This window comes from Temnothorax americanus, unplaced genomic scaffold, assembly GCF_048541705.1.
Source record: "Temnothorax americanus isolate GAGA-0224 unplaced genomic scaffold, ASM4854170v1 Scaffold2, whole genome shotgun sequence".
Classification (NCBI taxonomy): domain Eukaryota; kingdom Metazoa; phylum Arthropoda; class Insecta; order Hymenoptera; family Formicidae; genus Temnothorax; species Temnothorax americanus.
In genome coordinates this window covers 299936-320221 of record NW_027509338.1, presented here as the reverse complement: position 1 = coordinate 320221, position 20286 = coordinate 299936, and the positions used below count along the sequence as shown (strand labels likewise).

Genomic DNA, 20286 nt, shown 5'->3' with positions numbered 1-20286 from the left:
CCACGCACTTCGGATATCGCGTACGGTGTCTCGCCGAGTGCCGAATCTCGAGTTGTTAAATATATATATATATATATATATATATATATATATATATATATATAATTTATTAACATAAAAATTAAAATTTGTTAACGTAATACTATTTTTGTTAAGTAAGGAAGGAAAGGATTTTTAGAAGTCAGAGGAACAGCTACGCATAAATAAAATATATCACCTATATGTATATTAATATTGTTATTTTATTTCAAAGTAAATTAAAAGAAGTACGATATAAAAGTATGATATAAAAGTTATATATTATTTCTCATATTAATGAATTTGGATTCCGGTAATTTATTTATCTTCTCCAGCTTCGCGCGCCTCTGCCTCTTCCTCCACCTCGTCTTCTGCCACTGCCTCTGCCTCTGCCTCTGCCTCTGCCTCTGCCTCTGCCTCTGCCTCTGCCTCTGCCTCTGCCTCTGCCTCTGCCTCTCCCTCGCATCGCGTTGTATACCGCCCGCACCAACGAGCTTAACGTTTCAGGCTGTAACAAAAAATAAATATTTTAAGTAAAATGACATTTTTGTGTATATATATATACGTAAATAAATTTCATTATTAACACTTTGTCGAACGCTGTCACGTATGCGTCACATGTGATATGTGCGACTGTCATTGCAAAGTGTTAATAATCATTATCAATAATGATAAGAAATTATCCCATTATTTCAACACTTACGTTTAATACGATCGGCTGAGTCGCCGTCGGAGCCGTTGCTGTGGTCGACATCGTCGCCGTGGCCATGGGCGCCGTTACGACCGCCAGGGTCGTCGTTGACGTCGTGGCTCTAGAGGCCGTCGCGGCCGCCGTCGGCATCGTGATCGTGACGGCCCCCACGGCCACGATGCCGACGACGGCCGCGACGGCTCCTACGGCCACGATGCCGACGACAGCAACGACGACCCCGAGGCCCGTGACGGCCCTCACGATCACGATGCCGACGGCGGCCGCGACGGCCTCTAGAGCCACGACGTCAACGACGACCCCGGCGGTCGTAACGGCGCCCATGGCCACGGCGACGATGTCGACCACAGCAACGGCTCCGACGGCGACTCAGCCGATCGTATTAAACGTAAGTGTTGAAATAATGGGATAATTTCTTATCATTATTGATAATGATTATTAACACTTTGCAATGACAATCGCACATATCACATGTGACGCATACGTGACAGCGTTCGACAAAGTGTTAATAATGAAATTTATTTACGTATATATATATACACGAAAATGTCATTTTACTTAAAATATTTATTTTTTGTTACAGCCTGAAACGTTAAGCTCGTTGGTGCGGGCGGTATACAACGCGATGCGAGGGAGAGGCAGAGGCAGAGGCGAAGCTGGAGAAGATAAATAAATCACCGGAATCCAAATTCATTACTATGAGAAATAATATATAACTTTTATATCATACTTTTATATCGTACTTTTTTTAATTTACTTTGAAATAAAATAACAATATTAATATACATATAGGAGATATATTTTATTTATGCGTAGCTGTTTCTCTGACTTTTAAAAATCCTTTCTTTCCTTACTTAACAAAAATAGTATTACGTTAACAAATTTTAATTTTTATGTTAATAAATTATATATATATATATATATATATATATTTAACAACTCGAGATTCGGCACTCGGCGAGACACCGTACGCGATATCCGAAATGCGTGGCATCGTGGCAACGTCGCATAGCCGGCGCGTGCCAAGGCAGCTAGCAGTCATAGACGGAGACAGTAAATCGTAAATCGTATGTCTGTCCTTCTCTCCTCGCTCGAAGCTTGCCGAGGCGCCGGGCCGGCCGAGCGCGGCCGAGCGCGGCCGAGCGTGGCCGAGCGAGACCGCAGCATATCCCCACTAACTGGCTAGTTCGGACACGAACCATTAGCACGGACGCAAACCATGTGCGGTTACCGAGCGAAACGACGTAGTTGATACGCACTTTATCAGGGTGCGCGTCGGAAAATGTGACACAGAAAAATTGACGAAAAATGCCGTGATGGCCTCTCTCAGGTTTCTCTCTGGTGTGGATCTACGGATGGAGTTCCGTCATTTCGATTGTTTTGCAAATAAATCGGTTCCACGTGGCATTGTCGAGCTTGGATTCGAACGTGCCGCCGCGCCGTCGTCGTCCTCAGCCCCATCTACCGCGGACGCCGCGCGGTCGAGAGTCGAGAGGTCGAGACAGATGGCAGCAGAGCAGGCACGCGATCCCTCGGTCGGCCCTCCGTGGTCGTGGTCTCCTCTCCTCATTTTCCTGGACCGCGCTGATCGGCTTGCACGAACGCATCGCATCGTAGTGTCGCGACACGACTTCCCCGAACCCTCGACGTCATGCTGAGACCTCTACTGCTCCTGTGCTGGGCCGCGACGATCGTGTCAGGTAACGGATCCGCGACGTGGCTCGCGATCTCGCAGCCGCCGCGCGACGCAGACAGCTGGGCCGCGCCAAGTATCGCCGCGCGGCGATGTCCTGGATGTCCGCGATGTCGGCGATCTCCGTCATCGCCGTCGCCGTCGCCGTTGACCTCGCGATCTCGCCTCGACGAGGAGGGGGGGGGGGAGACGAGGGAACGAAAAGGGAGATCCCGCGACCCCGGAGTCGCAATCGCGGCCGCCGCTTCGGAGATTAATTGCGCACTCCGAATCCGAATCGCCGGAAGCGCCATGACGAAGACGGTCGTCGACGGTCGGGACCTTCCTTGCTTCCTCGAAACGGGGGGATGTTGTCACGACGGTGACTCTCGAGTGCGGTCGCACTTGCTTCGCGCCGCCGGCCGCGTCGCCGCGTCCCACCGCTATGATTCGACGCGGACGATTATATACGCTTTGAAACAAAACGGTCACACGTACGTGTGACATGACGTTGCGCCGCGTCCCGAGTAGGAGGATGCCAGATTATGTATTGTATGTTAAGTACGCGATAAGCATTATCGCGCCTGGGGGGGGGGGGATATGTGTCACAGATCTAATCTAGTCACGACGACGCCTCTATCTCTTGAATCACTCTGAAGCACGTGAATTCAAAATAATTTCGACTCGGCAAATTTGTATAATGTTACCGCAATTACCTACGCCAAGGTTCATCTCTGTGTTTCTTTTGTTGAACTTTGATCCCCTTTGTTTAGCAGAGCTTTTTTCCACATGATTTGTCCAAAATGATTGGCAGCATGAATAATTAAAATGGTCAAAAAAACATGAATATTCAACTAATTTAATTGATACTAATATATACGGACGAACTTTTAATATCGTATATTCGAGACATCTAGCTCCCGCATATTTTTAAACTTACTAAAGATGCGCCTTTAAAACGTAGAATATGATGTTGATCTATTTTTAGATACACAGACCATTTTCCTTAAGCTCTTTGCGCAGAAGGCTCATATTTGTAAGACCTTGAAAGCCGTTAGGAAGATGAATCACTCTGCGAATGGTATGGAAACGTAATCATGTGCGTGTATAATTTTAACAGCTGGCGATCCAAAGAATGTCACTGTCGACGACACAAGTGTTCCTACCAACCCTGCCGGCAACAATGCAGCTGCGACTCCTCGGTCAAGCTCTCAGCCTGTTCTGCCCGAATCGAGTGTAGAAACAAAGCCGGATCTGGTACTTTCGAATAAAAATGAGCACGCGACAAATGGTTCTTCCGATCCATCAAAAGTACCGCCAGTACCGTTTCCATCCACAAACCCACCGATTGCACCTACAACCGAGTCAACTACAACCGCAAAGCCTATGCCTACCACGACCGCTGCTCCCACAACACCAGCGCCGACGACCCCGCTTCCTCCACCGAGCACCGGGAAATGGAAAGTTGAAGAGAACAACACGTTGTGCGTTCTTGTTCAAATGGCTGTGCAATTCAATGTTTCTTATACCAATGCTAATAACGTGGTGAGCACGCAGAAACTATACGTGGGATATTATATACGTGAACATTATATATGATTGTTATTAAAATTTGACACAAGTATTAAAAAATATTGCGTAAAGTCTTAATTATTACGTTTGTATTAAAATGTACTGCGATCAAAAAATGTTATCATCAATTTTAATTGCAGACAATTCACAAGGCGATGGACATACCCGGCAACAGTACTGGAACAGGAAAGTGTGGTAAAACTGAGCAGAACCTGACTTTGTCGTGGGACTCTCGGAATAAGACCACCTATAATAATTTCACGATTCATTTCGTAAAGAATGAGACGGGAAAATATTACTCTCTTCATCATTTTGAGATCTCTTTGGCGGCCGAAGAATTCCCGAATGACGAATCAAGTATGTGTTTATCTTACGCGAGTTAAGTTGCACTTTGATCTTGAACTTTTCTCTAGGACAAACTTTTATTCCCCTTCAGATAAGACGGTGACCGTAGTACATGTGGCGCCGCAGTTCAAAACTGGATTGAGCAACTCGTATAGATGTATCAAGGAACAGCAGATGGACTTAACTCGGGAGGGTAATAACGTAACTGTAGGGCTTCTGAAAGTAACCAAATTACAGTTCCAAGCTTTCCGAGGTGATAATACTACTATTTTTGGCCTAGGTGAGTGTCCGGTTTTTTTTTAATCTTATCGCTTGTAACGCGATATATTTTTATTTTAGGATGGTGCCTACGAAACTCATTTGTCCATCTTATCTTTGTTTCAGCCAAGGACTGCTCGTACGACACGCCCGACATCGTTCCCATAACTGTGGGCTGTGCATTGGCGGGCTTGGTGGTAATCGTATTGATCGCGTACCTCGTCGGCCGCAGACGAAGTCAGGCCCGCGGTTATCTTAGCATGTAAGCCGAGTTCCGTGAGGTTTCTTTCCTCTTTCCCCCCTTTTTTTAATCGTTAAACTGATATTTTTTTATGCGATTCTCCGTCTTAACGGAATCGATTGTCTTATCGAGAATCTATGTAGTTGTACTTTGTGTTCTATAGCCACGAGGGCTGTGACACGCGTTAAGAAAAAAAAATATATATAGCTTATACGTTTGTAAAGTTATCGCGTCCGCGTGCGGCAATATAAAAAAGAACGAGAAAAAAGATACGTATCGCAAGGCGGTTCAAAACGATACAGGGTGGATGATAATTTCGAAGCAACGTGCTCCGTTCTACAAGGGCAAATACTCTCTAATAGGTATGAATTGACAGTTGAATCGCGAGATCTGCTTCGCTCTTAACTAGCAGCGAAGATCATTTGATTTTTCATGAACATTGTAATATGAAAATGAGGAAAATTTTTTATCAATATGTATAGTGTTAAAACCATGATATCCGTGTACCGAATTCGCAGCTTCTTGGACGGGATACGTTATAACGCGCAAGTTTTCTTTATCTATACTTTTTTTTTTTTTTTTTTTAGGAATAATTTCCTGACTTCAATTACCGCGATACGATATACCTTTATCGCACTTAATACGTATATCGATATGTGTCCGTTCCGTTACATTCGTACTCGAATTCTTTTTATTAAACTGTACCGTGAAGTAATAGCAGTTGTTTATATAGCCCTAGGTGTGCGCGTGCGTGAGTGTATCGGAATAGTATGAAGAAGCACGCGCTTCACACGTTAACGTTAAAGTTGTACTTCACTTGGAATAAGCGCAAGTCAAACGCTTAAATTAGACACCACAGATAGTGCAATCTCTTTTAGGTGCAAAAAAATTATTAGCTTACGTCAAACGAAATAATAAATAAAATAAAACAAACATCACAAAACGTATAACTCAACTAATATAATGTGCAAAATTTTGGAAACACTTTGTTCCCTCGATAAGTACGTTTGGCTATGTCCGATTTAACGTAAACGATAATCTTGGAAAAGAAAAGAGAATATGTGTGCTACTGCTTGTAGAAGCACTAATAATTTTCAATGCGGGAAATATTTTCGCAGTTTTTACGCCGTCGTTGCTTTGTTCGAAGGCGTTTCGACCGGTTTTATCTAATGTAAGATAATATGCGAGGGTAATGAAATCTGGTGTTTGTATTTAAAAATTAAAGTAAACGGGATTTCAGAATTTAACAGGAGTTTCGCGTGTGCACCGTGCTGCTTCGTAAGTACTATATTATGACAAGACTGAACGACGAGTAGTGAGATGAAAGTGGAGGGCAAAAAGTAAAGTAAAAACAAATTAAAATAACTGAATAAAGCGCTGTACATAAAACAAAGTAGTGGTACTACTTTTTAGATTACGAGCATGTATTGCAATTAGGCGAGACCTACATTATCAACAATAAAATGGAATATTTCAAGGATATATTTCTAACATTTTTTTTAGACTACATTTCCCAGACTACGTTTACTCCAAATTCCTCAATCTTTCCTTCATTTTTTTTTTAGCGAGATATATTTGCAGTTTAATTAAATTGCAAAAATCATAATAGGTAAAAACCCGTGTGTTGCATTTTCCGACGCGCCGCCTGAGAAAATGCAACTCAACTACGTCGTTTCGCTCGGTAACCGCACATGGTTTGCGTCCGTGCTAATGGTTCGTGTCCGAACTAGCCGGGCCGGCCGAGCGCGACCGCCGCGCCGCGGCCAGAATATATCCCCTCCAGCTGGCCAGTTCGGACACGAACCATTAGCACGGACGCAAACCACGTGCGGTTGCGGTTACCGAGCGAAACGACGTAGTTGAGTTGCACTTTCTCAGGCGGCGCGTCGGAAAATGCAATACACGGAAAAGGCATGGCCTCTCTCAGGTTTCTCTCTGGGCTGCGTTCCAAAATTCACTCCAGTTAACTAAAATGCTACAGTGTACGTGACGTAAACTATAGATTTTAGTTACCCAGAGTGAATTTTGGAACGCAACCCTGGTAATACTGATTTTGTTTCACTCTGGACTCTGGGCTGCGTTCCAAAATTCACTCTAGTTAACTAAAATGCTATAGTGTACGTGACGTAAACTATAGATTTTAGTTACTCAGAATGAATTTTGGAACGCAACCCTGAGGTCCGAGACCACTAGAGTCCCTATACATATAAAGGCCATTGCACGTAACACCACGCACGCTCGATTATTCTTCGAGCTCAAGGAGAATAATTGACTGTGCGTGGTCAATTTCTTTAAAAAATCAACGGTTACGGCCTCTATAAATCAGCCTTTACGCGCAATGGCCTTGGAAATCAACGGTATGGATTCGCTACCGCTTAGGGCCGTGCCTTAAGTTTGCTTAAGTTCTCGAAGCAGCCAGCAGCTCCAGCTCCAGATCGGTGTTAATGGCACAAGCGTGACAAGTGCGGGCTGTCGTAGGCCTAAAATGTAAACGATACAACATGTAAATTGTATCAGCGAGCACATCGACGGGTAACGGAGATGTACACGTTGTTGCACGGTTTGTACAAGTACCTGATGCAAAAGGACGAATACTTTATATTGATCTTGGGACTCGACAATGCAGGGAAAACGGTAGGGCACTTGAAACATTCCGAGGTTACGATGCGGGGTCCGTAATTACCGATTATTTATAGACTTACCTGGAAGCGGCGAAGACGAAATTCACGAAGAATTACAAGGGTATGAATCCGAGCAAGATCACGACCACCGTAGGCCTGAACATCGGCAAGATCGACATCGCTGGAGTATCCTTTAACTTCTGGGATCTCGGTGGCCAGGAGGAGCTTCAGTCTCTGTGGGACAAAGTAATTAGCGCGCCATACAAGAAAATTAACGCGTATCGTCGTGTATTTCCTTCTTATATTCTCCTTCTACTCTCGTAGAATTATATAATACATATTTCTCGTTGCGCTAATGGCATACCAGATCATTAGACGGCATTGTTTTACATTTGCAGTATTACGCGGAATCTCACGCTGTGATTTACATCGTCGACTCATCCGACCGTGATAGAATACCAGATTCCAAAGAAACTTTTGGTAAGACGCGTTCCCTAATGATAATTTGCGTTATTAAATTCAGCAAGCTCGCGGCTGCGAGTGAACTAACAGCGTACGAAACGTTTCTAATATTTCAATACGTATTTCTTAATAAAATTATCAAGTTTAAAATATCTTGACTCTTGAGAAATTAAAATTTTTTATTTTCTGCATTTTAACGAGGCACATATATTACGCAAACGATAAAAATATGTGCGTCGAACATTCTTTGTCTTTTAGATAAGGTGATATCGTCCGAACATCTAACTGGCGTACCATTGTTGGTACTGGCAAATAAGCAGGACGTACCCGACTGTATGGGTGTTAGAGAAGTGAAACCGATATTCAATCAAAGTGCGCACTTGATCGGCAGAAGGGATTGCATGGTAATGCCTGTATCGGCTCTTAATGGGTAAGTAAAACTAGGGTTGATTTCGCTCATTTATATTATGTATAAAATTCTTTTTTAAAAAAAATGAATGATAGCTGATACTATTAATGCGTTTTGCGTTTATCCACTCTTAAAATTATATAAAGTAATGGTTCGTAATTCGGAAAAAGGGATGGAGTGGACGAGGGCATACACTGGCTGGTGGATTGCGTCAAGAGAAACGGTGATATACGGCCGCCTCGCAATCAGGACGACGCGTCCTTATCTTAGCTGTGACACATTCCTATTCTCTTTGGTATATAATTTATAATAATATATATAAATATATACGATCCTGCGATCTAACGGCACTGTACGTATGTGCAGGCATGTGTACGGTGTTTCTATGAATAAATAATTTTTTTAAATCGAATATACATTATTCGTCTCCCTTTAGGTATGGAAAAGAAATTCGCATTAAAAAATCGAGCGGGAGATAGATGCAAAATGTTTGACTCCTATTTTAGAAATATTTCAATATATTAAATGCAAAATGATTCGATACTATCGGATCTCGTTAGGATCTGGATCTGTGTGAGTGTGAATGCCTGATATCGAGGCAGTCACCGAGATAAGAGATAATGCCCACACCTTGTCCCGGCACTTAATTATATCAGTGATAAAGAGCGACAGATTAGAGCGCGCAAGACTGATCGTGCACCTGTACCCCGTTTGATATATAGGTTGCGATTATTTTTTTTATGCACATCTTTTTGGTCGTAAGCTCCTTATTTGTTTAACATTATCGCGTAATATGTGGCCTTATTGCGACGCCGAGGATTGGAGTGTCTTGCCACCGGAACTCAACAGAAGGTGATTTGTTCAATTTATGATGTGGCAGATGGGGACTTTTATCGCTTGGAGGCGTGCGTCATACAGCTATATGTTTTCAAGGATTGATATTAACCGGGGTAGCGTTTTAAGGAACATCGAGGAGGGAGGAGGAGATTGGGCCAGCGAGCTTGTAGCTTGTATTCGTGTATCACATTCGAAATGTGTTAAATGTTAAATGTGGCCGTTGAGTTGAAATTTTACTTCTCTCATCGTGTGGGTGTGTGCAACGGTAGACGCATTTAGTGCTTAAAACTGGTTGAAAACTCGGGTATAAAAACAGCTTCGCTCTGCGCTATAAATTCATCATTTTCTTTTTATCTCAACTCGCTTTAATTAAGATAATACTTTGCGCCATCTCCCGATTGTGATTGTGCGTCCAATGTGTGGATTGTACCTGTAAAAGAGCAATGTGACCGTATCATTGTCAGTCGTGCAATGACGCTTGTCGTACAAGAGACCGACAGACCGACGGCTCCTGTCGATCCGGATAAATGCAACGAAATCGCGTTATCTTATCGATCGCGAGGTGGTACTACCGGTGGTACTATCGGTGGTAAAGTCGAGATCTTCGCGACCGCGTGAAAGTTCTTTCGCTCTCGGTGGCTCATCCTCTCGGAAGATCGAGTATCAACCTTCTTCCCCGTCGGATGTCGGATCTGCCGCTGCCGCGAGTCCCGTGGCATTCGAATCTCGCGGTCGGGGCGCAGTGCTGCCACGTTCGCGGCGCGTTCTCCCTGCCTTCGGGTGACTCTCGCGCGATTTTTCCTTCTCCGTCATCCTGCGAGTGCGAGTCGCGTCGCGTGCGGTCGCGAGGTTAGAATTCGCGGCTCGTTTCCGGGCGCGATCGCGCGTTTTCTTGACGAAAACTCCCCGAGACGACGTCGACGGCCATTTTTGAGTCCTCCCGTCGTCCGCGTCGTCGTCGTCGTCGGTCGTGGCCGTGGCGCACGGACACGCGAGATTCCGCGCGACCTGGCGCGACCTGTCGACGAGGCGACAAGAAAGAGAGAGGGAAAGAGAAAGAGCACGTCGTTAAGGCGGCTCGGCGCTCGGTATCGCGACTGTCGCGCGGGCGGACAGCCAGGTTGGCCGTTGGCGGTGTGTGTTGTGTGTGGTCCGTGCGGTTGACGATCGTGTGGGTAGGGACCTCGCGCAAGCGGAGCTATATTCATGGGGTTCGCGGCCGCGGAGTAGCGATCAGTCTCCGCCTTCACGGGACTCGACGGCGCCGCACGGTACGTATCCACGTAGTCGCCGTCGCGCGCGACCCCCTCCCTCCCCCCCCCCGCCCCCGAGTCGCGGAGTCTCGGATCGGGTATCCGGACGGGCGGACGACCGGTTGGCGTTCCGAATTCCGGAGTACTCCTCGAGTGCGCCACCGCGACGGCTCGCGCCTCGCGCCTACCCGAGGACTCGGCGCGGCGACTTCACGAGCCTCTCCGAGCGCCGACTTCACGTCGGTCGGAGTGTCGGAGTTCGAGCCTCGAGGCCTCGAGCCTTCCCAAGGCTTCTCTGTTCCAGCCTTCGTTCCGCGTCACCGTAATGTAAACACGCAGAGCCGAGGTCCGTCCCACCGCGTGTATACCCTACGCATACGCGACAACGCGTCACGCGGGAAGTCGTTGGCCGAATTGGCTCCATGGCTCCATTGGCTCGCCGACGGATTCGCGACGACGTTCACGCTGAACTTCCGCGAGGGAGCTCGAGCTCGACGTTCGACAGCCGCGGGTTAACCCTCGGCTCTCCGCGCTCGACTCCGCGGTTCCCCTCCCTTTTTTTTTTTATGTAAGCCGGCCGTGTTTTGCGATACCTCGCGGTGGCCGAGATTCTAGCGCACGGCCGGTACGTCCTTCGCGCTCCTGCCGAGCGATGTGTCGCGAGTCGCGATATCTAATGCGTCCGCATGTTCACCGAGCTCGCAAACCGATGCCCTATTTCAGAAAGCACATTGGAGCTATACCCCCTTGCGTTCCGCCTTCTCCGTCAAATTGCGTTCAAGTTTAACAGAGTATACAATTGTGTGCTGATCGCGACACAGCTGTCGGTCACTTGGACTCGTGAACTCTCAATTGAGGTAATCGCAGAGCTCCATGTCGCCTTTCTCTTTCTAAGTGGCTACAGATTGAATAAACTTAAGTCATTTTTAATAGAAAATTGATTCTGATAGAAAATCTGATTTTAAGAATTTAGAAATTTATAAGTTTCATTTGTGGCGAATAAAGGATATTTGTGAAGGCGGTACGCAAAGTTAATTGAGCCGTAGAGTTTCTTTATGAAATAGGGCAAGCATTTATGGAAGGTTTATAAAATACGAAACCTAAGTTGTATATATAACTCTCGCTTTGCACGAGAGATCAACTCGTTCCTTGATTACGTACGTTACTTTGATGCTCAGGTTTGACATAATCTATTAATATCGTGTAGAATAGACAGAAACGATACTAACATGCTCTATATTATTGTCGTCCTGTGTCCACTAGGAAGATAGCGGAGTTCGTGTTTCGTACTCGTCTACGTCTTGGTTTTCGTTGTGCGGTTTGTGGCATAGGTTCGGAGCTCAAGTCAAGAAACGATGAATGCCTCAGAACATGGGTAATGCGTACAGTCTCCCTCGTATATGTGTACTTTCGATAATTTTCAACTCTCGCACGGGCAGGAATGAGACAGTGAGAGAAAAATCGTTCGTATCGTCGTCTTTTAGACATTGCCATAAGTGTTTGATAATCTGCGACGGAATTTGTTAGTTTATCATCTTTATATTGATTATGATATATCTATCTTTTAATATGGATGTGACTTACCGCAGAGATGCAGCTTTTATTCTTACATTTTTATACCGCGAGATATGAAATTGGTTGCGGTAAAATTATGCGGTATGATACAAGTGTCGTTGCACGATAAGTAGATTCGACGGGTAGGAGTGCTAATGTTCATAAAGCAGCATGGGTGTGTACTTTTTCAGGTTTAACCCAGCCTTTAACATGGCCTCCATAAAGCAGGCTTTCAATGAGGCTGTGGAAAGAGGTAGGTGTATTGTTTAATTGACTCACAAGGGCTGTAAATAGCTAATCATTGGAACATCTGATTCTGCTTTGTTATCTTTTACACGTTGAAAATTAATTGAATTGTTTTAAAAATATCAAATAAAAATTTTTGTCTCTAAATCTCAACGTATATATTTATATAAACAATGAAATTAATTTAAAAGTAACATAATTTACTTCGCCCATGTCATTCTCAATTTACGAGTTACATTTTTCACATTGTTGTGATAATTTATTAATGTACAAAGTTATTTGCAAGCGGAATCAGCGGTTACCAAAGATAGTGTAAATTTATACTGATAACTTTTTCACACTTTGAAAGTCTCGACAGTTAGGATGCCTGTGCCGACGCGGTTGAGGGATCTGATCAGACAAATACGGGCTGCGCGAACGGCAGCGGAAGAGAGGACGGTCGTGAATAAGGAATGCGCGTATATTCGCTCGACCTTTAGGGAAGAAGACAGCGTATGGAGATGTCGCAATATCGCCAAGTTACTGTACATTCATATGTTGGGGTGGGTATCGAAGCATTAATTACCGCGATTTGATATTATCGGGAGGATAAGTTACTGAGAAGACACGTTGATGACGTTCCAGGTATCCAGCGCATTTTGGTCAATTGGAATGTTTGAAACTCATCGCTTCGCCCAAATTTACCGATAAACGAATCGGTTATTTGGGAGCCATGCTGTTGCTGGACGAGCGGCAAGACGTACATCTCCTGATCACGAATTGTCTAAAAAAGTAATGACCGTTCTATTTCGAATGCCAATATTCTACATTTTCGAAAAAGAATTTTCCTCTTCAAAAGAGTCAACGTCTTCCTCTTGTTTTTGTTCGCACAGTGACTTGAACAGTTCTACACAGTTCGTCATTGGTCTGGCGTTGTGTACCCTTGGCGCAATTGCGTCCCCGGAAATGGCAAGGGATTTGGCGTCCGAGGTGGAGAGATTGATGAAGTCGCCGAACGCGTACATCCGAAAGAAAGCGGCGCTCTGCGCCTTTCGGATCATCAGACGCGTGCCGGAACTGATGGAGATGTTTCTGCCGGCTACCCGCAGCCTGATCACCGAGAAGAATCATGGAGTTCTCATTACCGGCGTTACCCTCATCACGGAGATGTGCGAGAACAGCGTCGACACACTGAATCACTTCAAAAAGGTATTTTCAAGAGATACTTGTTCGATACGGCGTACATTAGTTCTGGAACAGGTTTCTGTAGGACGCGGTTTGATGTTGTAAATCTACCCGGCGGTGTCATAGTATTGCATTACATAACCGATCGACCTATCTAGTATGGCCGATATCAAGTTAGATAGTAGTAGAGAAACCCGCTAAAAGAAGATTATCTAGTGCATAATGGAATTATTCATTAGGAATTGAAACTTACGTTTGCTAGGTAATTATGGTCCGTTAGCAATAGTAACGGAAAAGAATGCAGTCTTAATCTCTATACGAGCATAGATACGAAATAGTCAACCGAAAGAATATTTTATTGATGTTACGCAATAAACGTATACACCATAGATTGTTCTTTACGCGTCTATAAATATCATAAGGAAAAGAGTGTTTTCCTGCGCTTTATCTTAATACAATATCAAAATTTCAAACACGATCTTTCATTTACATTTGTAATACATACTTGCTTTAAATAGAATTCTAAACAGTTTCGTTGATATAAATATATGTGCGAGTTTCTCTTCTATCTTTCTTAACAAAAAAAATAATTGTTTAATATCTTTCGTGAAGTTTTTAACACAAGGTTAATGCCTTCAAATTTATCACGTGAACATACGTAATATAAGCGTTGGTTTTGTCTTTCTTAGGAATGCGGCCATCGTGAGGTAATATGCATATAAAGATTCTTCTGTATCTTTGCATGTATGTTTATTACTCACAGACTTCATTCTTTTCTTTTACTTTGCCCGAAATAGACGTTGAAACTGTCAAAATGTAAAATCAACGTTATCTGCTTTGCTATTTTTTAATGATTAAAAGTATCGAACCATCTATATTCTTTTACATACAAAAATCTTTTACATAAAAGTACACGAATCTTTTATTGGTGGAAAAAAGTGATTATATATGTAGAAAAATGTTACTAATAGTAATAGTTATATAATACCTGTAATTGGCATGATGACATTTTTCATTATAATTGCATGTTTATCGTAGCTCGTTTATAAAAAGTTATTTTTTATCGCATGTTTAATGAAATAGTCTGTAGCAATAATTACAAGACAAATAGCCTGTATAAATATCGATAATTAATGATATAATTCGCATCCGAGATAATTACTTTTAAATAGCTAAAACTCGGACTCTTTGGATATTATTTTAAAGCGATAGATAGTGCTTATTTGTATTTTGTCACGTTACATGAAAATGTATTTATCCTGCAATGGCTTGTTCTATCAATCTTGTTTCCTGTAATCAATGTTAATAATTGAATGAAATTGAAAGTTTACGATAAGTCTTTGAAATTAAACGGAGATAAATATAGATCTCATTGCAGATCGTGCCAAACCTCGTAAGAATCTTGAAGAACCTGATCTTAGCTGGATACTCGCCCGAGCATGATGTATCCGGAGTATCGGATCCGTTTCTTCAGGTGAAGATACTGCGTCTCCTACGTATTCTGGGACGCAACGACGTCGATACGTCCGAAGCCATGAACGACATTCTTGCTCAAGTCGCCACTAACACGGAAACCACCAAAAACGTCGGTAACACGATACTCTACGAGACGGTTCTGTCGATCATGGACATCAAGTCGGAGAGCGGGCTTCGAGTCCTAGCGGTCAACATACTGGGCAGATTTTTATTGAATAACGACAAGAATATCAGATACGTTGCCTTGAACACGTTATTGAAGACGGTTTACATGGACACGAGCGCGGTGCAGAGGCATCGATCGACAATTCTAGTAAAATATTTACTTATAGATTTTCTTTTTCGAGCACGAAGAGAAAGTTATTCATTGCGATTAATATTCTCTCGGCGTATTTCAGGAATGCCTGAAGGACCCAGACGTATCGATCAGAAGACGCGCGATGGAGCTGAGTTTCGCGCTCGTGAATACCAACAACATCAGAAACATGATGAAGGAGTTACTCTTGTTCCTGGAACGTGCCGATCCAGAATTCAAGGCTCAATGCAGCAGCAATATTGTGATGTCTGCGGAGAGATTCGCTCCGAATAAACGCTGGCACCTCGAAACGCTCTTCAAAGTACTTGTCGCGGTATGTATTTTTACGAGAACATAATACGAGATACATGAATGCGGAATGCGAGAGAGTTACCGATATTTATTTATTTATTTTTTTTTTTTTTTAATTTTCAGGCTGGTAATTACGTGCGAGACGACGTGGTAGCGTGCACGATTCAATTAATTTCGGAGACGCAGCCACAGCAGGGCTATGCTGTTGGCGCGTTGTGGCGTGCGTTAGAAAAGGACACATCCGACAAGCAGCCCTTGGCACAAGTTGCCACGTGGTGCATCGGCGAGTATGGCGATCTGTTATTGTACGGTCCACCGTCGGAAGATGCCGAGACTCCAGTCAATGTAAGTTCAACTGTAGCAACGGTATTACTTCTTAACTTACATAACTTACATAAAAAGACTTGAATATTGCTAATGAAACGTTCGAACAACTTTTTTTCCGTGTTAATCATGTCTTAAAGGTCATTTGTCATACTTTTCCTAGATATATGTGTATATATACGATAGTGATTCAAAAATTTCTTAAATTTTGTTATCAGTTGACAGAAGACGAAGTTATCGACGTGTATCAGAGGTTACTTTGGAGTCCGCAGAACACTGTTGTTACGAAACAGTATACCTTATTGTCTCTCACCAAATTGAGCACGAGGTTCCAGAAAGGTCACGAGTTAGTATCATCGCTTTAATCATCCATGGTTATCCTTATAATATCTATGCAAAAGAGATTCCTATCGCATATAATGTTCACGTAATATTCTGTATTACAGGAAAATTCGTCAGATCATAGATACGTTTGGTAGCAACTTGCATATCGAATTACAGCAGAGAGGTATCGAATTCTCGCAGTTGTTCCGAAAGTACGATCACCTGCGGCCTGCGCTGCTCGAGAGAATGCCGCCGATGGAAACTGCGCGACCGCAGGCCAATGGTATCATAGGCCTGGTGAACGGCGAGCCAGAACCGGAAGACGAGAAGTCCACGATTCTGGAATCAGCCACGACTACATCCGATTCAGTAAGCGCGTACTACTTAACATATCTTTTCATTTAAATTATAAACATGTAAATTAAGAATAATATACAAGATTTTTAATGACATTAAAACGTGAATTTCGCAGTGTGCTAACTTGAAAAAAGAGCTCTACCAGTATCTCACATTCTTCTTTTTTTGCAATTTTACAGAGTGCGCTTTTAGATTTACTTGGAACTACGGACGTAGGAGTGACGATGCCGGCGGCGACGACCAACAAAAATTCCTCGCCGAGTTCGACCACGGCGCATAACAATGACCTGTTGGATTTGCTCGGAAGTTTAGATTTGAATACGCCTACGCCTGTCGCTCCCACGCTACCACTTCAACCGCAGGCACCATCCACACCGATGTTCAGTCCCACGAACAATAGTAACTTCTTAGTAGATGGATTGCTCAATACTCCGTCGGTGCAAAATGGTTCGTCATAAGATCTAAAAGAACATCACGGATTGATTAGCATATGTAAAACATGATCATTGTTACAGAACTACCGAACATGATGATCTTCGACAAATCAGGGCTCAAAATAACGTTTAAATTGGAAAGACCGCCCGATATTCCCGATCTGTTGGTCATAAATATGTTGGCTCAAAACTCCGGAAGCACCATTTTAACCGATTTCCTGTTTCAAGCAGCAGTTCCTAGGGTTAGACACATACGCATTTACAATTACATTTACGATTACTTGTTGTATATCAACCTAATGTATTTGTCGTATATTTCCCGCTTACAGACATTCCAACTACAAATGTTATCGCCGTCGAGTACTGTCATTCCGCCGTCTGGTCAAGTAACTCAAGTGTTGAGAGTGACAAATATGAATAGAGTTAGTTTTCAATATGTTATTTCTATACAGAATAATCGTTTGAGCTTTTTGCCTTTAATCGACGATCTCTCTTTTGTTCCTTAGGCATCGTTAAGGATGAGACTGCGTATATCATATACGGGCCCGACTGGACCAGTTCTGGAACAGACGGAAGTCAATAACTTTCCCGTTTCGACATCGCAGTGACAAGATGTAATACAAAATACATTTGTACATATGCCTGCCTAAAGATAATCGATCGAATTTTGAAAGGGATTGGGAAAAAGGATGAAGTGCAATTTCGTCTCTCCGTCAAGAATAGTGAAATATACAACTTGGCAAATGGATATATTTAACACACACGCACACACACACACACACACACACACGCACGCACGCACACACACACACACACACACACACACACACACACACACACACACAGACGTTTGTATTAATTAAGCAATCTTTGTATACGCGACACCGACAAGGCATGACCTAAACTTTATAAGAGAGACTTTGGGTATGTCAAAAAGTATGATAATTTAATTTCGCGTGCGATTTGTTCAGTATATTCTGAAAACTCATTCGCAATGAAAAGTGAAGTATTAATTCTCTTCCGCGCGTATATAAAGGCTGTCGCGAGTAATGTGATATTAACGTCGCGGTCTTTCAAAAATTACGTTTTGTATTACTGTTGTCTATCATTCTCGTAATGTGCCGCACGTGTGTGGAAAAGAAAGAAAGAGAGAAAAAAGAGATGTAAATATTTTTTCTAACCGAAACACGCGGAGGAAGTTAGAGAGATGTACTCCGATCGGTTGCATTCCCGCTGTTTTACGGCTACTAATTTAGCGCGTAATTTCTCCTCAATGAGATAGAAAACGAAGAGACATAGGGAAAGACGAGTGTAAGACAACAGAAACACATCGGACACATCACACGCCACTCGAGAACAATAGAACATGAGAAAGCCTGGAAGGATTCGAAGGGAGATTCCGTCACCGAAAGTGCTCTGTTGCTGCCCCAAAAAGTTATCTATATGAGAAGGCGCTTAACTCTCGCCGTAACTAAAAAAAAATACGATCTTTTCTACCGCTGTATTTGTAAGATATCGCGGACGACTCGCGAATGATCGTCTTGTAAATATTAGATAATCACAGTGACGTATAGAGGCAAGGAAATCCTTACGCGATAGGAGAAATAGAAGAAAAAGGACACGCGAGATGAGACTCTATATGTATATGATAGAGAACTGTTGATTCTCTCTCAATAACGCGAATACGATAATATCCACGTTTCCGTCTTCGAGAGAAAGTGTGAAAAAAAATCATTTTTTGGGGGGGAGGATGTACATACACACACAGACACAACACATACCCATACCCACACACAACGCCTACGGTGCATGAGTGCAGTGTGTTACGTGCGTAGCGCGAGTACACAATTTCGAATTCGTATTCAGAGTACACAGAGTAACATTGGAGGGCTGAATTCTGATTGTCATGTTATATCTGTCGCGCGTATGTACGCATGTTGAACCTTGCATCTGATTGTGCGAGAAATTTGTTATTACGGGAAGTATCGGGGTTCTGTTAGTGGTCCAATTAAACACCTCTTCGTCGCGTCCGAATGATATTAATTCGCGCGAGACGTCAATGATATTTCGCTATACTGTATAATTTTATCAAATTGATTTTAACGCGAGAATTACGATGTAAAGCAGAGTCGGTAACTCCAGTATCACGCGGCTACGAAATTGCTCTACAAAGTGGAAGTGTGAAATTGTTCAAGTTCGATTTCATATCCGCGAACTGTGGTCATCTAGTTCTCCTTTTCGTTCATTTTTACGAAAGTCACAACATAAAGAAGGATCATCGTTGTGTATACGTCGACGATAGCTTACCTTCAAAGTTGCAGTAAACACTAACATAAAATTAACAGCAAAGTAACGATGTTTTCACTACTTAATTTTGAAATTTTAATTTTACTATTTGCTATTCAATTTGAATTACTTACAGTCTCAGAGATATCACTTGTGTGTATATATATTATATATGTCGAATAGTAAAGAGAAAGAGAAATGTACGGAAAAAACTCGCTCACTTAACATAATGTTCGTACGATTTTATACTTACTTTGTCGAATTTTCACATCTGTCGATGACGAGCGACAAATGTAAGCCCTATAATAGGTATACAAGTTAGGAAGAAATACGCTGAGAGCAATAGAATGTTGGCAAAACCATGTTTTTGTACATCTATTTTCTCTCTCTAGACTTTTCTATGAATTAAGTTATAAAATATGCTGTTGTACTTAATTATTTAATTCGCTCCGATGAAACATCATAGTGTGACGCGAAATAGGTGTAGATGTATGTACATACCATAAGGATTCAAGAGCGCCGTTCTTTCAATCGTACGTTTTCTTCTCTTATTTCTAACGGGATATTTTATGTATAACTTTCTCGATTAGGTTTACAATTGGTTGAATATATTACCGTATGCATTTTAGCTCCGTCCCTTATACGTTGTGCGAGATACGTGGGCGCGCGCGCGCGCGCGCGCGAGGTATAGGAATATATAAAATAGAACAGGTGGGTGTGTGCGTTTCTCTGAGTGGCCTTGTCCTTAAAGTCTGTGACACAGCACGTCAGCCCTTCAATGGGGGTATTGCTCTGCCTACTTGTTCTGAATATTACATATTAGTTTTATAAACATAACTATAAATATATAAATACATACATGAGGATATCGATCAATGATAAAAATGCTGTATATATACTTTCTAGCGAATCAAGGTGTGAAAATAAAATGTATTTTTATTCCACTACGTTTTTAAAAACCGCCATTGGTGTACTTGAAGCGTCGTCTTCGCGAAGTCGTAAAGAAACTATCGAACGCTGATATTTCATTCTGTCGATTTTAATAATTGATACCGATAATTTTAATCAATGATCTTGCACAAGTTTTTCGAGCGAAAATGATTTCCGAGTCAAGAAA

The 20286-nt window shown here is 42.8% G+C and overlaps 4 protein-coding genes across 16 annotated transcripts; 3 read left to right on the top strand and 1 right to left on the bottom strand.

Annotated features, from left to right (window-relative positions):
• Positions 1–222: 222 nt before the first annotated feature.
• On the bottom strand, positions 223–1122 carry LOC143896877 (uncharacterized). The gene is made up of 2 exons (XM_077404996.1): positions 722–1122; positions 223–526 (listed from the first exon to the last, which is right to left on the bottom strand). Exons 1-2 carry the CDS (start codon positions 1049–1051, stop codon positions 341–343), a joined length of 516 nt encoding a protein of 171 aa, XP_077261122.1. The 5' UTR covers positions 1052–1122; the 3' UTR covers positions 223–340.
• Positions 1123–2254: 1132 nt separating this feature from the next.
• Positions 2255–6295, top strand: Lamp1 (lysosome-associated membrane glycoprotein 1). The gene is made up of 5 exons (XM_077405543.1): positions 2255–2427; positions 3520–3944; positions 4112–4328; positions 4408–4596; positions 4701–6295. The coding sequence occupies exons 1-5, from the start codon at positions 2379–2381 to the stop codon at positions 4838–4840; spliced, it is 1020 nt and encodes a 339-aa protein (XP_077261669.1). The 5' UTR covers positions 2255–2378; the 3' UTR covers positions 4841–6295.
• A 699-nt stretch (positions 6296–6994) lies between these two features.
• Positions 6995–8719, top strand: Arfrp1 (ADP-ribosylation factor related protein 1). The gene is made up of 5 exons (XM_077405547.1): positions 6995–7449; positions 7512–7682; positions 7835–7916; positions 8157–8328; positions 8478–8719. Exons 1-5 carry the CDS (start codon positions 7357–7359, stop codon positions 8575–8577), a joined length of 618 nt encoding a protein of 205 aa, XP_077261673.1. The 5' UTR covers positions 6995–7356; the 3' UTR covers positions 8578–8719.
• Positions 8720–9052: 333 nt separating this feature from the next.
• Ap-1gamma (adaptor protein complex 1, gamma subunit) lies at positions 9053–20113 on the top strand. Of its 13 annotated transcripts, none has more exons than XM_077405534.1 (16): positions 9985–10415; positions 11665–11772; positions 12143–12204; positions 12547–12739; positions 12822–12968; positions 13070–13385; positions 14051–14068; positions 14740–15150; positions 15236–15466; positions 15568–15789; positions 15987–16114; positions 16215–16461; positions 16629–16896; positions 16965–17125; positions 17213–17305; positions 17390–20113. In XM_077405534.1, exons 2-16 carry the CDS (start codon positions 11753–11755, stop codon positions 17489–17491), a joined length of 2619 nt encoding a protein of 872 aa, XP_077261660.1. In that variant the 5' UTR covers positions 9985–10415; positions 11665–11752; the 3' UTR covers positions 17492–20113. The 13 variants fall into 13 exon arrangements, with proteins under 13 accessions (XP_077261653.1, XP_077261652.1, XP_077261651.1 ...); XM_077405535.1 differs by having other exon boundaries at positions 11661–11772; positions 12556–12739; XM_077405530.1 differs by having other exon boundaries at positions 11661–11772.
• The last annotated feature ends 173 nt before the right edge of the window (positions 20114–20286 follow it).

What these genes read in the sequence shown, in the direction of transcription:
- LOC143896877 (XM_077404996.1), bottom strand. Translation starts at nt 1,051, where the DNA reads ATGGGCGCCGTTACGACCGCCGGGGTCGTCGTTGACGTCGTGGCTCTA. An exon ending in CTCAGCCGATCGTATTAAAC is followed by an intron (nt 527 to 721) that starts GTAAGTGTTGAA and finishes TTTTTGTTACAG; the next exon opens with CCTGAAACGTTAAGCTCGTT.
- Lamp1 (XM_077405543.1), top strand. Translation starts at nt 2,379, where the DNA reads ATGCTGAGACCTCTACTGCTCCTGTGCTGGGCCGCGACGATCGTGTCA. An exon ending in GGCCGCGACGATCGTGTCAG is followed by an intron (nt 2,428 to 3,519) that starts GTAACGGATCCG and finishes TAATTTTAACAG; the next exon opens with CTGGCGATCCAAAGAATGTC. An exon ending in ATACCAATGCTAATAACGTG is followed by an intron (nt 3,945 to 4,111) that starts GTGAGCACGCAG and finishes TTTTAATTGCAG; the next exon opens with ACAATTCACAAGGCGATGGA.
- Arfrp1 (XM_077405547.1), top strand. Translation starts at nt 7,357, where the DNA reads ATGTACACGTTGTTGCACGGTTTGTACAAGTACCTGATGCAAAAGGAC. An exon ending in TTCAGTCTCTGTGGGACAAA is followed by an intron (nt 7,683 to 7,834) that starts GTAATTAGCGCG and finishes TTACATTTGCAG; the next exon opens with TATTACGCGGAATCTCACGC. An exon ending in CCTGTATCGGCTCTTAATGG is followed by an intron (nt 8,329 to 8,477) that starts GTAAGTAAAACT and finishes ATTCGGAAAAAG; the next exon opens with GGATGGAGTGGACGAGGGCA.
- Ap-1gamma (XM_077405525.1), top strand. Translation starts at nt 9,101, where the DNA reads ATGTGGCCTTATTGCGACGCCGAGGATTGGAGTGTCTTGCCACCGGAA. An exon ending in ATCACGAATTGTCTAAAAAA is followed by an intron (nt 12,969 to 13,069) that starts GTAATGACCGTT and finishes TTGTTCGCACAG; the next exon opens with TGACTTGAACAGTTCTACAC. An exon ending in TTCAAGCAGCAGTTCCTAGG is followed by an intron (nt 17,126 to 17,212) that starts GTTAGACACATA and finishes TCCCGCTTACAG; the next exon opens with ACATTCCAACTACAAATGTT.